The sequence below is a fragment of the Ascidiella aspersa genome, chromosome 3, assembly GCF_963924565.1.
Source record: "Ascidiella aspersa chromosome 3, kaAscAspe10.2, whole genome shotgun sequence".
Lineage (NCBI taxonomy): Eukaryota > Metazoa > Chordata > Ascidiacea > Phlebobranchia > Ascidiidae > Ascidiella > Ascidiella aspersa.
Window position 1 is genome coordinate 32,839,082 of NC_139449.1, and position 16,289 is coordinate 32,855,370.

At 37.0% G+C, this 16,289-nt stretch overlaps 1 protein-coding gene across 1 annotated transcript; it reads left to right on the forward strand.

Moving 5' to 3' along the window:
* The first annotated feature begins 362 nt into the window (after window positions 1-362).
* Window positions 363-10,751, forward strand: LOC146162559 (centrosomal protein of 95 kDa-like). The gene is given in 13 exon segments (XM_083384749.1): window positions 363-498; window positions 723-851; window positions 1,032-1,250; window positions 1,661-1,733; window positions 1,898-2,435; window positions 2,796-2,935; window positions 3,292-3,494; window positions 4,130-4,284; window positions 4,920-5,133; window positions 6,400-6,629; window positions 7,098-7,325; window positions 8,809-9,027; window positions 10,556-10,751. Coding segments are annotated over 13 exon segments (2,559 nt in total). The 5' UTR covers window positions 363-476; the 3' UTR covers window positions 10,745-10,751.
* Window positions 10,752-16,289: the final 5,538 nt, after the last annotated feature.

The window sequence follows — 16,289 nt, forward strand, 5'->3', positions numbered from 1 at the left end:
ACATTGATAAAAAGCAAAGCATGAAGAAAGACTCACTATAGTACAGTAGTCAGTTTATTTACAGCGTTGACTGAATGCGCAAAATACGTGATTGATTAACTCGCAAAGTGTGGCACGTTGCCATTTCATTGGGGGGAAACGGGTTCCTATCAGTAGCATTGTTCTGCAAAACTTTATCAAAAAATAAAATAGTATGCTTTACTCTTTTTATAGGGTGTCGAAAAACTGATCAAACTAATTCAAAACTCTTCATAAAAGTAAAATCCTACATAAGATTTCTATGAGTAAAAATCCCCACTCTGCAAACAAATACGAAGCGGTTTGTTTTGAACTTAAAAACTGGAAACGTAAAAAGTTTGAATCGACGTCGTAACTTTACCATCTTGAGAGTATTGAACAATTTATTTCTCTAATTTTAAGGGGTTTCATTAAGGTAGAGTATCTCGTACTGGATACTTCAAGAACGATTTCCCAAAATGGAAATTATTACCAATCGCGGTAAGTCAGTTATTTTAAACCTAAAAACTTATCACACGCAAATAAAAAAAGTATGCCATGCGATAGGTATGTTTTTTAAAGTAAATTATATTTTGTTTTTACAGCATGTATGTTTATTTGTAAAAGAATAAAATTTTTTAATTATTTGTAAAAGAAATAAATAAAGTTTATTTGTAAAAGAATAAAAGTCTTGAACATAGTGTCTTAATATTAATGTTTTACAGATGTTTTGCGATTGGCCAATGCTCTTTCTGTAAAGTGTGATCTTAGCATAAAACTAAGCCAGGCATCGCAATGTAGCAGTGATTTTCTTTTGGCCTTGTACAATGCTGTGATGGGTGAACTACCAGTTGGTTCGTAACACAATAATTATTTTATTTTAAAATTATCATTATACTAGAATACCTTTATTAATTGGTAATAGTCATAAACTAACTATTCTTTGATATGCCTGTTAAACATTTTTAGATATGCAGTTTTGTGATCCAGTTATCCTTAAATTAATTAGGTAAAATATTTTATATTCTTTGCAGGGATTTTATCAGATTGTGTAACGATTGGTGCCCAGGAGCACAATGTAATGTGCATCATCGATACACTGGCCCAAGATTACTTACATGTCGATTTGTCACACATTACTCCACAAAATTTTGTGGCGGGTGATCCAACCACAATTTACAACCTGCTGGAAATACTTGATGGACTGTTTGAGTTTATGCTGGATCAAATTAGCAATGGATTTGATAGTGGAGGTAATATTTGTAACCTCTATTCTAATTCAAGTATCATCAAGTTATGTTTTTTTTTAAAATGGTCTGATCAACTTTGTAGTTACAAGCAAACAACTGCAATGTTCTTAATCTGAAACACTTTTGAAAGGAAGGAATCTTCTGCAGACAAAAAAATGTAAAAAAAAGATTCTTGATTTGTATCAGATCAGATTATGTTAAGACTGTTTATAAAAACAGGCAAAAAACATAAATTTCTTAAAATTATTACAGAAATATATATTTCAGCATATGAACGGCATTTATAATCCATTTCTTAATTCAAATGAATCAAATTTAAACTAGGAAACTGGTAAATTTTACCTTAATGTTAATGAACAAGTTAATATTGTCTACAATTGTCATTGTTTTGTGAATTTTGATTTATTTCACAGATGAGGGCGACCTTGAATCTGATGTGATGAGTGATCGACCCAACAGAGTAACCTCAAATAAAAGATATGAAACGTAGGCATTTTTTGAGTTTGCAAATAAATAAATTATTAAATTATTCACCATTACTTTTAATTATTAGGAATTTTTTATAACACAGTATGTAACATTTTTATATCATTTACTAACTAGAAATATTGTAAAAACACTGTCATTACAACTTTTATGTACTTCAAAAGTGACTCCAACTTGGATTCAACAACCGGCACAGCTGAATTGATAGCGCTCGATGACAAATCTTTGCTGTCTGAACATTTAACTGATGTCGATGAAAGCCACTTTGTGCCCTTGAAGCAATCAACCTCCCCAGATTTGCCAGACTGGCACGATTTAAAGTCGGGAGGCTCGATTTCCGAACACACTTTGGAATCGGCGGACCTGAACAGCACTCTACAAGGCGATGATGATACAGACAGAACTGCATCGCTGTTAAAATTAGCAAATTATGAAGAAACGGAACCAAAATTACCATCAGCTGATACCTTAAAGGCCACCTACAAGGTTACAGATAGCCGACCTGTGGAATCCATAAGGGACGATGTTAAGCGTCAGTCGCCACCTTTGCCTGCCACAGCGCCCTCGGAGCCTGCCAGTGTTGTGTTGGAGCGATCCAACAAAGGGCCAGCAATGAGTGTTAGTGATGTCACAAGTGAAGAGGACCTCTCTTCAGTTCCTCCATCTGTTGTGCTGGAGGAGAGAGCAATCGAAACATCCAAGGTCAGTTTAATAATTAAATACCATATGCTGGTATTCTTTTTCAAGCTAATGTTACCTAATCTGTCTAAATCCTTACTGTATGAAATCATTGATTCGGTTTGCCACTCATTTAACATTACGCTCTTCCAGCCTAAACTATGATTAAATTTGGATTCCATTCACTACAATTTTGTTTAAAAACTTTTTTGCAATGAGCACATTGGTCAGTAGTTGGGGTAAAGATATGATTAAGCTGTGCAAATAAACTTCAATGAAAGCCAAATTAACCATAATAAAAACATAAATATAACTGCCCACTTATTACTGGATAATTGTTTTTCGATTCTCGATTATAAACTATATTGGTGTTTTTAACTGTAGAAATCAGTCAGCAGTGGAGCTTCAAGCTCATCAGGAGTGGACGAACCAGATGGAATCCCGAAACCTGTGCTACAAGAAGAACCAACGACCAGTGGTTATGAGCCAGCTGAAAGGTTGGAGAGGAGGCAAGCAGAGCCACAGTAAGCATCCCCAAAAAATGTTAAATTTCTTACAGAATGGGTGAAGTTGTTTGATCTTTAAAAAATTGCATTTTATTTCTAAATAATGATTTACTACTTTTTTGAATTTTATTGCAGTTTAGTAAAACTAAAATATTTGTTGGCCAACTGTAATAACTTTTTTTGTAAAAAATGTAATCAAATCGTTTTAAGCCAATTAAAAAAAAAAAAAAACAAGGTTTCCTTCATTATTGTTGACCCTGCTTTTGTTTTATAGAACAACAAATTATTTTTCTACATTTTACTGCACTTGAAGAAGATAAAAAAATGGTAGCTAACAGGTCCCATTTGTTTTTGTAAAAATATTTGTATTTCAGGTTGCCAAGCCAAAAAACTCCCGCTGAAAGGGACTGGGTTGCTCTTCTCGGGAACTTACAGAAGACAGTCAATGAATCAAGAAAAATAAGGGAAAAATACTTTACCACTCCCCAGTCGGAATCAAGCAGCAGGTAAAATAACACAATAATTTGGCAAAAAATCTTGCAAACCAGGTACCCCAATACTACACTTACACTTCAAAGTTATTGAAGATGTTAGGTCAACGTTTTTTAAGCTGCGGATCGAAGACCTGTATCTGAAAAGATTTAATATCTGTAAGAGATTTGTTGGCTGTTAAATTTAATTAAAGAAAATGTTCGGCCTAAATCTCAATAATTTTAACCCAACATAGATATACTAGTAAATGTAATTGGAGTAAATTCACTGCATAAATTGACTAAAATACTTTTTATATTGCAGTGAATCCAGAACAGAAAGTCACAGGTCTTCAGCTGATTCTCTTCACTCTAACGGCACAGGTGCGTGTAACCTTTATTAATAGAGTGAATATTTATTTGAGTTTTATTAAAATTTGCATGTTAGGTCAGAATTATTTCAAGTTTACAAAATGCATAAACATCGTTTAAAAAAAAGACTGTAGTGAGCTATTTAAAACTTTTGTTCAGTTATTTTTTATTAAATTTTGTTTTGACATACGACAAATGCATTTGTTTAAATTTATTCCCAATAGGTCAAAAATTGTCAAAAATTTTTTAGGTCAAAAAATATTCGCCCTCCTTATTAGCATATTTCAACTCACCGTTTACCAGTATACATGACAGCCTCTTGAATAACCATATTTGAAAACAATTTTGAAATCAATTGTTTTTCTATTAGGAGCGGCGGATTCTTCCAGAGACAAAACGAGGCCGAAATCGCACCAGCGTAACGTAAGATTCGAGGACACAATTTCAACGAAAACTGCCAAAGATCTGAAGGAGTTTAAGGAAGTTTTGCAGCGCGAAAAACAACTACAGAACATAAAAAACAAGGCAAGTCATCATATGTTTGTGAGCACAATCCATTATGTTTTACGCAGTTAAAGCATGACAAGCAACAATGTCATACACTACAGCTATGACATTCAAATCCTGCTTTTCTCCTAATATCACTTTTCTCCTAACAAGTATTTTGTGAATGAACGTCAAATTAAATGTTATCCGTTTAACGCTGCTTTATAATTAGTTGCAGTCATTTAATAATGTCGCTGAGAATTTGTAATTGCGTTGCTGGAAAAACAATGTCTTGAACGCAAATATGAACCATTTCTAGAATCCATAGCAGCTTTCTACGCCATATATTTTCGATTTCGCCTTTAAAATCGGACGAATTGGATTTTTAGATTGTAAAGTTTGTGAAATTTTTTGAACTTTCCGGCGACACACTTCCTACAAATAAATAATATTATAACTTGACAGCTATTTTTATACATCGCTAATCAGTATAATAACACCAGTTTTACATTGGATAGTGTGGTCTCGCATGCTTGTCAGCCTATTTGGAAGTTGTCTTCCAAATTTGCACAAAGTTTCGCGCCACAAATAAGAATCTCTTAGGCACACTGGTGTGCGCGGCATACAGTTTCAGAATCACTGCATTAATGAGTCAAACCTTTACATTCTACCAGATTCTGTCGGACAGCTACCGAGATCACTTGGACGAAGTCGAAGAGGCTGAACGCGGCAAGATCCAGCCCTTGGTGCGTAAAGCAAAGAGGACAGAGCGTGACTTTCGAGTCGCCACTAACAAGCAGCGAGTGCGCAAGGCCTCGCCCAAGCAACCGAGCACCAAACGGGATCTTGCTGCAGCTGCTAAGTGGAAAAGCTGGCAGAGTCCTACAGGTTGGTGTTACGGTGTGCTGATGCATTTGATGTCGTTCTAGAACCTAGACCAGTGTTTCGCAAACCTTTTTGGGCTTGCGGCGCCCTACAGAAATTATAAATAATTCGCAGCACCCGTGCTCGCATGTTTGCGTGTTTAACTGTAACGTTACAATAAACGAGATTGAAACAGCAAGTTAACTGTACAACAAGGTTAAAAAACTTATTTTTTGGCACTTTTATGGTACACAAAATATTGTATCAAGAAGCTTACGAATAGAGCAAAAATTGGAATTCTGAGGAATTTGAAATACCTCTTGGCGTCCTTGAGTGTTAAAAATCGCACTCTAGACTGCCGCGACACCCCGACTGAGAACCGCTGATTTAAACTTTTGAACGCGCAGCATTGCGGATTTTAGAATATTTTCGGTTCGCGAATCGCTAGGTGGTGAATGCGTTGTTTATGGTTAAATAATTAAACTGGTAAGGGATTTTGTTAATTTATTATTTTTACTTCCAAATTTGTGCGTTTTGCTACTGAATTTGATCGCAGTAAGGGATTATCTCGAGGCGTTTGCGTGACCTGTTTTTAGGAAAAAAATTACTGCAAATCGTTCGCGGTGTAAATGTGTTGATGTGTGAAGACGAATCACGAAAGGTTTTGTATTTATTCAATATATATCTATGTTTTTGCTTCTAAATTTCTTTACGGCAAGTGATTATGCTAGAGGCGCAGGTCATCCGCGGTTTTCCCATCCCCCCCACACAATTTTTTTCTACAATGTATGTTTCACAAATAATTATAAAACTACCCAAATTAAAATTCGCACTTATTTCACAGTCGAAACTATCCCGAAACCATTTTAATTAAACTTCACCATATCTTGATCAACACAAACTTCAAAAATACTCAAACTTCAAAAAAAAACATTTTTTTCGTCGGTAATCCGCAAGGCCCCAGACTTGCGCTGTCGAAAACGCCCTTATGTTGATTTAAAATTCACTAATTTTAGCAATCATTTTGTCAAAAATTAACTTTCGTGTACCATTTTCACATCAAAATTATCGAATTTGAAAGTCTAGACCAGCCGCTACTTGGGAAAAAATCCCTGTCGGCCTAACTGATTTCAATACTAAGGCTAACTTAGCTAGTCGTTTTTCAGTTAAAATGAGAAACGAATCATCGGAAATGTTCGCAAGAAGCTTACTACTTCTCTATGAGCTTTGAATTCATTTTACGTCTAAAGTGCACTTTTGAAGTTATTCTGACATTCTCTTTTTCTCCAGTGATCCGCAAAGCCCCAGTTCGCCGTCCAATCAGCCCGCGGCGGCGTATCCATGGCAACCTGGAGATCGGCGAGCACGATCTTCTTCCTCTTCTCATGGACGAGTTCCCGGGACTCGATCTTTCCTCCGTGGAGCTGAACAACGCCTGGAAGAAGCAGTTCCGACAGATCGAAGTCCTCACCAGCCGGGAGAGCGCCCACGAAAAGTCCAGAAGACACGAGGCCAACAAGGTAAAAGAATGTTGTAAAAATTTGATTGGTTATATAAGTAGTTTATGAAAATAAAAGGTATAAAAATTGGACAAGGAGGTAGGTATAGTACAGACAACATTTCAAACAGTTCGCGAAAATACGAGAAGCCTAGGAGACACGAGGCCAACACGGTAACGAATGTTGTAAAAAATGCGATTGGTATATAGCGGGTTGTTTGTTAAAAAACTGCTCTGATATACATGTCAAAGCCATGTAAATTATCTAGTTTACTTCTTGTAAAACCGACTTTGATAAAGTTCAGAAATCACTGCTTTACTGGATTATAATGTTGGCCTATGTTTGCTTTGTGTGATTTAGTGAGTAAATGTTTGTCGGCTCGTTGTAGTCTACTTAAGCCAGCTACGTGCTGCTCATCTATTCTTTAAGTCGCACCATAACTTCCCTACCCACTCTCAATCTTCCTTATCATTTCCTTCTCCCAAACAGCTCCAGGAGGCTCACCGGAGGCACCACCTGCTTACCGACATCATGCGCAAGGAGCACGAGCACACCAAGAGAGTTCGGGAGGCGAGGGAGCGAGAGGCAGGGAAGAGGGAGGCTCAGAGGACCAGCAAGGATCGGAGGCAGCAGTCGGCCAGAGTCCGGAGGTACTACCGCGATTACCAGCTCCAGATGCGAGCCAGGATGCTCAAGAGGAGAACCAAAGAGGAGAGGGTGAGTCTTAGTGGTGTTTAGTTCGGATTTGTTAGGAGAGGGTTAGGCTGAATCCCCACCGGTCCAATAAAAATATATTCCTGGAGGGTCGAAAAGCCTTTTAATTCGTATCTTTCTTTTTCATGTATGATTTTACCAGCTTGACTAGTTCAAAAAACAATTTTGAAGACACCCTTGCGTTATTTTAAAACTTATCTTCATGTTTTAACAGAGTGGGAAAAAGTACAAAGAAAAAAACCTCTTTATACCTTTTTTCACAAATAGGGTGTACCCACTACTTGTGTTGTCGTATACACTGCTGGTTACGTTTCCAAATACACATTTCTTCCAAAATTTACATGTTATTTGCCTTCGCCATGATCACAACTGAATTATATCGCCTAGCTTTGACCAGTTCAAGTTTCGCGCGCTTTGTCGGTGGGGATTGGACACAGTCGCTTTCAGGCACGACGCGACAAGTCAACAGACAGACATGTTTCGTCGCGTCGTGTCTGAAGCCCGGTGGGGATCCAGCCTTAGAGGTTTCAAGAAATGTTTTTTAGGTTTTGAGCACGGTTGCATGTATGGTAAATGAGACGTATTGAAACAACTTTTAAAATCTTTTAGTTTTTTCTGTCAATATTTTCGAACTATATTCAAAATAGGTCGGGGTTACGAGGTGTCGGGGAATTTTCGAATTGGTAAAGTCAGTGTTAGAACGTCATACATTGCTAAAGAATTGTATTTGAGTTTTTTAGGTTTGAATAAACTTGCAGGGTTCCCACAAAGTCTTAATGTCTTCAAATGCATTTAAATTGATATGCGAATTTATAAGTTTGTTCGGCCCAAACACTTTTAATAGAAAAACTCTTTGTTATTGCGCTGACCATGTTACTTACTGTTTTTTTCAAATTATATTTAAAATACGGTGAGCGATAGAAGTTTAGACAGGGCTGAGGTTTAAGTCGGTTAAAAATAACCCGAGTCCCAACTCCGGACTAATGTGCGATTTCGTCGAGTTCTGAGTCCGGGACTTTATTTCACCCATTTACGTAATTATGCTAAGTTGGATTTTCAGCAATCCACTCATAGGGGTGTCATATAATTCATCCACTAACAATACACGGTTGGAAAATACCCACCATATGCTATTCCGCCTTTACAATTTACAGTTGGCGACAATAACAGTTTTAACTTAGTACTGCGCACGTCGGACTCGAGACTCGGGTAGTTTTACTTTGTCTTACTCGAGTCCCGAGTCCGACTCCACAGCCCTGATTTTTGGTCTTTGAAAACCTATAAATTTTCTTTCAAAATCTTTCGAATTTCTTAAAATTTTATTTTAAAAAAAGGTGGCAACACTCTACATTAGTGTATATCCGAAAAATATTTAAATCACCTGACTGAAGTTAAAGTTCGAATTAGAGTTTACGATCGTTTAGATATTTATTCCCAATATTCCTCCTGCACAGCTCTTTTAAATCCCATTCTTCCTCCTTTATAGCTTTTCCACAATCTGTTCGAGGAGGGCCTTGACATCCAGCGCAGCCGACTCCGCGAGTTGCGCAAGTACGCGCGCGACAAGCGAGACGAGCAGCAGAAGCGTCAGCGTAACGAGATCGCCTCCCTGGAGAACTACTACAAGGACCAGTTCGCCATGCTGTCCGAGACTTTGGAGGGAGAGAAGACGCAGCTGAGGGTTAGGGACAAGGCACAGACCGAGGTGAGTGTTCTGAGTGTGTAAACAACCACTTTGCCTTAGCCCAGTATTTCAAAATCAACGTTACTCTTCAAAGCACGAGTTCCAAATTAAGAAATAGCAAAGCAACCGACTTGCTTGCAAATATGAACCTTTATATTTAACATTGGAGCAGCTTAAATCCAAAAAAATTCTTGTAAATTAAGCAGATAGCTAACAAGCTCTGACCCTTTTTATCCTGATCATCCATAGGGTTATCGGATACCTGGAGCCAGGGGCGCCCGCAGAAAATTTTCCAGGGGGGGCAATCAGGGGTGTAACCAGAAAACCAAAAAGCGGGGTCCTGAATTTTCAACTTAGGGAATTCCCCTATTTTTCATTTGAAGTTTATGAATAGTGACGTCATAAAACAGTGACAGCATGCCGTCATAGAATGGTGATTGCAAGACGTGATAAAAAAACTCATCAGAAACAGCCAAATACGTCCAGCAAAAGCGACCACGTGTGTCGTCGACAATCCTGTCAGGCGCCAGCTGCGAAATCACGGTGAACCAAGACCGTGAAATATGTGTGATTAATTTTGGTTGAATCACACATATTTCGACTATCAGCAGCGCAGTTTTTTAAGTTCCATGAACGGAACGAGCGCTAAATTACAAGCACGTCTTTCACCACCTGCAATACTAAAACAAAGATCGTTTTTTCAGGGTGTTTTTATGCCACGATTAGCGCAACATCTGCGCCGAGCTGTGTGCAAAGTCAGCTAAATTACAAGCTGCGGTTGAGGGGAAATAAGTTGTGTCCATTGCACACTTATCTCGTGGTCTTAGAGTATGCTAAAAGAGCATAATTTTGCGTTAACCATCATTACTTAAAAATGGAGACTTTGAAACGCGCACGGCAGTCACCATTATACCTCCTTTTAAGAATCTACTTCAATTAAACAAATGTCGATGTTACACCCACATCGGATATTAGCGAACATACTGCGTATAACTCGACGGTTTTAGCGACAAAAAAGGAAGAAGGTTTGACTTAGCGTTGTCAATTGTCGAATACACCCTTGGTCAAGCTAAACAAATAACGAAAGAGAAAAACTTCCAGCGTTTATGGTCGGCCAAACAAAAGACGAAAAACGGCGTTTTGCGCTCGATTTTGGTTTCGCATTAGATTAAGAAGCGTGAACCAATTACTTAAAAAGCACGCCGCTTCGAACAGTTTGTTAAACCATGACAAAAACGAACAAAAAACGATAATATCACTTACAAAAAGGGGGTAAGAACTCCCGCTCCCCTGGACACACCAATGGGGGCAATGGATAATAATATGTTTAGCCTTCATAAGTAATACATATCACACTTATACATAATACTAATAATCGCATTTTGAAATTCCAGGGAGGGCAAGTGCCCCCCCCCCCCCCCGTGCGGGCGCCCATGCCTGGAGCAACTAATGTTGTATCCTCCTTTTTTCATAGCTCCTTTTCACACCATACCATCATTCATCCTCCTCTTTCCCTTCTCCAACAAATTATAACCCTTCCTCTTCACAGCTCCTCCGCAAGATGAAGAGCGGACTCCGCGAGAAGATGGAGCGCGAGATCACGAGCCTTCAGGAGCGGATCACCAGGGATGATGAGGACATCTACTTCCGGGAGCTGGAGGCCGATCGCATCCGGAGGCAGCTCCAGCTCGCAACTTACCACGCCAAGTTCGACTCTTCACTGGCAAAAACACACTGATTCGGGAAATTTTTTGTACTTTTTAAATTGGTTTTATTTTAATTTAAAATTTTAGTTGAATGCTTTGCCTTTGCTCACTTTTTGTTTGGCGATTTTATAGCGACTTAACAACTTTTTATAGCGACAAAACAACCTCGACGTAGGCTTACATGTTTTTAATATATTTTATTGCGAAGACACTGATCGAAAACTGATGGAAATGTTATTTTATTTTTTATTGATTTAAAACACATTGGTTTCTGTATCTTTTCCACCTCTAAAGACTAAAAATCGAAGCGGTCGATCAACTTCGTAAACCAGGTGCAGCGGAAATGTTTATACGCTGCTCTACAATGACCCCTTATATTTGTTTAAATTCATTTTTTTACTTATACATTCGTTTATACCTGTTTTCTGCTAATTGTAAGCTCTCTCTATAAGGTGGTACATATTTACACTTTGCTTTCTGTGACTTTTAAGGTTAACACTTCTAATGTTCTCTGTTAAACATTTAAGTACATTAAAAAGACAAAACATGTTTTAACGAATTGTTATTACAAAGACAATGTGTGATACAAAATTAATTTAATCTCAGCTCATTGACGTTTTCTATCAGTTTCCAAACAAGATGTTCTGTCAACGAGTAACCACTGTGTGAATTGAATTGTAATGCTTTTTGATGCGATTCCACCTTATTTTATTCCTCACGCACGCGAGTATGATAAATCGTATCTGTTTTGTATTGTGCTGATATTTTTCTATCTATGTAGTGCCAACCATATGTTGCCTTTGCAACAGAAGTTAGTAGTGCCTTCAACATATATTTGTAGATCGCCTCGTTTTTTTGCAATTTTGTAAACGCACCGCGTTATGCGTTTATGATGAGAGAGAATTTTACGAATACAAAATACTTTTTATTAGTGGTATTTTCAATAAAAGGTATTGCGAGGAAAATATTTTTTTATTTCTGTCAGATTTTAACAGCTGAAGTCGCCTACAAAATTTATCGCGATTAAAGACACAATAATTTTTTTCACATGTTATCTTCGTAGCGTTCTAACCATTTATTTTGTTTCATTGTTAACAAACTGCTAGTTGTGGAGTGCAGAAGTTACTGCCTCACATACAGGCTACACGAAATCCAACTACCGAAGTTATTTTAAAAGGACCTATGTATTTTTGATGACGGGAGTCTTTCCAAAGTACGAAATTCTAACCTGTTATAACTACATCATTACTAGGGTTTAATTACTGCAATATTTAAAACTAAAATAATACAAAAAACTGTAATGGAGTTATTAAATAATTACCTTTGATGTTTTAATATCTGTAGTTCTGAACAAAATTTTGTCAGCAGAGCTTTTTGTGAAAAAATGTGGCTTTGAAATATAAATAGTATTGGAGTTAACAAATAATAACGTTGGATGTTTTGATATCTGTAGTTCTGAACAAAATTTTGTTAGGAGAGCTTTTTGTAAAAAAACGTGGCTTTGAAATATAAAGGTCTGGGTTTGATGTCATTGCGGCGTCATGCACATTGTATTAGACATCAACACACTTATACTAACTCCTCTACATTTTATGGTAGACGTAACACCCTAAATATTACCTATTTAAGACCGACGAAAAACACAAAAAGACAGACACACTCCGCGCACTTAGTGTATTGGCAACAAAACTGAAAATAAAAAAATAACCAGTGATTGGCAACTAACATGTAAACAAACAAAACGATGGGTCCTTTAGAAGGGATAACATTTAGAGTTACAATGGATTCCGTCAAGGGAAACAAACTAGCTTGATGAAAGTCGTTGACCGGCAAAAAGCTATATTTTGGCTGCGTGATGTAATATACCTCTTAGAATCTCCCCGAAAACCCACACAGTGCAAAGAACTAAAAGATAATAACTAAAAAAAGTGTGTAAAATAACGAAACAGGCGGCAGCGCGACATTGATAATACGATTGTACCGGTGTGGTACTTTTTTCAAAACAAAAAGAAAGAAAGAATAATATTACGTGTTTTGGTTTCATACGTTATGGCTGTTTTTGTGTTTTTTGCTTGAGAAAAAAACGAAGAAAAAAGTTGTAGAGATAGATTTCGTAAAACGTTATTCTAACCTCTACTTTTTGGGGCACATTTTTGTTTCAAGTTCTGCTTAGTCGTAACTAAACATTACTAAATGTTATAAACAGCAAACACAGAGGTTGCAAAGGTAAACTTTAGAACTTTATAGTCTTGTTACAGTAGATAAAACTTTAGGCGATACACTATTTGGAAATGAAATTGAAAATGAAAGTACGCCAACACTATGCCAAAAAAACATCTACAGTTGTCATGGCTTAATTAGTTGCACACTGTAGAAAAATAACCCTGGAAATAATAAATCTCCACCGAATTAATTCAAACCTGACAGAACTAAGGTTTTATATCACAGGCCGCTTTTGCAAAACGCTAAAGTATAAAATTGGAAGACCGCAATATTTTGGTTGTGATATCGACAAAAACTATTATATCCATCTCATCTATTGGTTGACTGAAGTTCTGGTGATGTTTGATCCTGGGTGTGTCACGATGACGCTCTGTCCGGTCTGTCCAACTGCAACTGGCATAAGAAAACGGTCACTAATTAACTAGATCAGGGTGGTCCAAACCCTGTCCCGCGAAGCACTGTTGAAATATTGTAATACGTAAAGTTGAGGGTTTAATCAAAGAAATATATAACTGACCAACGATCGTCGGCAAGCATATTGCAATTGTTTGATTATAGGCCTAGTTACAGTGTTAACTAAATTATCGCCCATCAAGTTTTAATCCAGGGGTGGCAAGAACGCCTAATTTTGGTATGTGTTAGACCGGTTCAAAAGTCGCAGTACGTCCAATATGGAACTTTCCAAAATGTCTGTTTTGCGAACTTGTAGGTTACATTTGCGTTTTGTTTTACGTCTTTTTAATGGACCAGTAAACATAACATAAAAAGTACGTCCCTATATAAATTACTATTTTTGCCACTTTGAAGTAAATGAACGATAAAATATATAGCGCTTCGGGAAAGTATTGTTTTACAGGATTTCACTGTGACTAAAGGTCAACGCCCTGGACCTTTCCATCGTGCAATTCTAACCAAATATATCTAGTTAAAAAACATTCTACGCTTATGAATGCAGTATTCTGTTTTGTAAAATACGCAATTTTTTCGCGCCCCGATCTTACGAAAATCGTTGATCGCTCCTAGTACGCATGTCGCATATATAGTAGGGCGGGTGGCGAAAACACTTTTTTTTCAAAGCCTGCCTCATATGGATTTTTGATAGATAGACACCTAAAACCGTTATATACAAAATTTAAGCTCATTTGAACATGTATTGGTGTGAGGAAATTGAGTTGAATTTTTGACGAAAATCACAAAATCGGGTAAAAATGAGAAATGTTTGATCGATGTTTTTTAAGTGAAATTTATTTGCTGTGGCCTTTACTTGTTTTTTAGACAGTTATGTAATTACTGAATTAAGTTAGATCTGCATAGATTGCATTTTAATACTTAATTGCAGTAGTATTAAAAATTGAATTTTTGCTGAAAATCGCAAAATTTTATAAAAAGGCAAAATTTTGGATTTGCCTTCAATTTGTACTTTTCAAGTCAAACCTGACTTCAAATTAATGTTTATGGAAGACAAAGACTCACTGCAGATGGATATAGCAGCAGGAGACTGCGTTTATAAATACCAATTGCGCCAGTATTAAAAATCGATTTTTTGCCGAAAATGTCAAAAACAGTATAGTTTATAGCAGTGCTCGGCAAACTGTTGGCCGCAGAGCCATTTTTAATGGGCCGCTAGTTACTTTGGGATAGTTTGGTGTTATCACGTAGTTGTGGGCCGCGTGATAGTCGTACATTCATTGCACTTTATTTTAAAGGTTGGTGTGTCATAGAATTTTTAAATTGGCTTAGCTGGGAAAGCCCTACGTGTCAAATGTGGCCCTGAGAGCCGAACTAGATTTTTTGTCAATTTAACTATATATAAACGAAACTTTTTTCGCGTTTCGCGCGTATGTTTCGTAGTGGTTTACGTAGTGGGCCTTGATTAGCTCTAAAAAGAGTGCTTTGGGCCGCGACAAAAAAAGTTTACCGACCGCTGGGTTAAGGGGTCGCCAAACGTTTTTATTTTGTGCCAGATAACTGTTAAGAATGGTTATCACAGGCCGGAATATTGCAACAATCCAAGATGGCGGGCCGGATTTCAAATTTTGTGGTTTTTAACATAATCGACTTCATTACTATTAATGAAAGGAAACCTTAAAAAGTATTTTCCATAAAATAAAATCAGATTTATGAAATCGCCCTTTAGGTTTATTTGTTTTTGGAATTTAGCTTAAATTTGCATCCGATAAAAGACAGTATTTTATGGATCATTGTGAAAAGATACCGCGAGCCGAATTTGGCCCGAACCCTGTTCTAGTTCGTGTGAAGAAAGATAGCATAGCAAACAAAATACAGACCGTTTTGCATGACGCAAGTTTAAAACAACAACAACTAATTGTTGCCGAAAGCTAAAGCGGTAAAAACACAACCGTGTACTTCGATAAATCCTAGAAAACGAAAATCACTTTCCTAGTTATAACAGAAAAGCATATTTAACCCATATAATAGTGCTACCTAAAATCAAAACAAAACATAAAGAAACAACCAAAAATAGGTTGCAAGCCTAAACTACTTATTCCAATAAAGTAGTGCACTGCCATATATTCACAACTAATTCAACTAAAACAAGGATAAAATAAAAAAACTAAAGTACCACTTGGCAGGGTTACAAAGACTTGCACTATTTTTAGACGACTTACCTTGGCTTACCTAAGTCATTAGGATAAAATGACTTAATTTGACTCATTTCCACAAATTACTTAACTCATCTTAAAGTGTTTTAATCTCATACATTCTAGTAAAGTAGGGTCAATAAACTATTAAATGTTAAAACGTTAACTTGCTATTAGTTCCGTTTTTTTTTGTTTGCTATGCAAATGAACAGAACGCGTTCACTAGTTTTATAAATTTAAAGTTGTTTGTTGAATAAAGTTGTCAAAAAACTAGTTTGCCAATCACACAAAAAAAGAAGAAAACGTTTTAAAGCGAGGAAAAATTGTCGTTTTTTTCCGACTGGAATTTTCGTTCAGTATTCACTGAAATGGCAATATAAAAGGAACTGGAATCAAATCCACCCTTGAACGTTAGAAATTGCACACCAGGGCGCCGCGGCATCCCGATCGAGAAACACTGCATTCATGAATAAAACTATTGTTGGGTGTTTGTTTTCAATTTAACTCCGACTTTCGCGTTAAGACAAATCGCACAAAAGGTTGACGTGATGGCGCTGAAACAAAAACACAATCGAAAACCAGTTTCCGTAGAAAGTCGCGACCCAAATAAAAAGTCAGTCCAGCAAAAAAAGAGTCTTATCTTTCCTTAGTGTCATTGTACGGTGGGGCACAAACTTTAATTAAAGTTTCAAAAGCTTTAAAAGCGAGGAAACAATTGTCGTTTTTTTCGACTGGAATTTTCGTTGAGTAT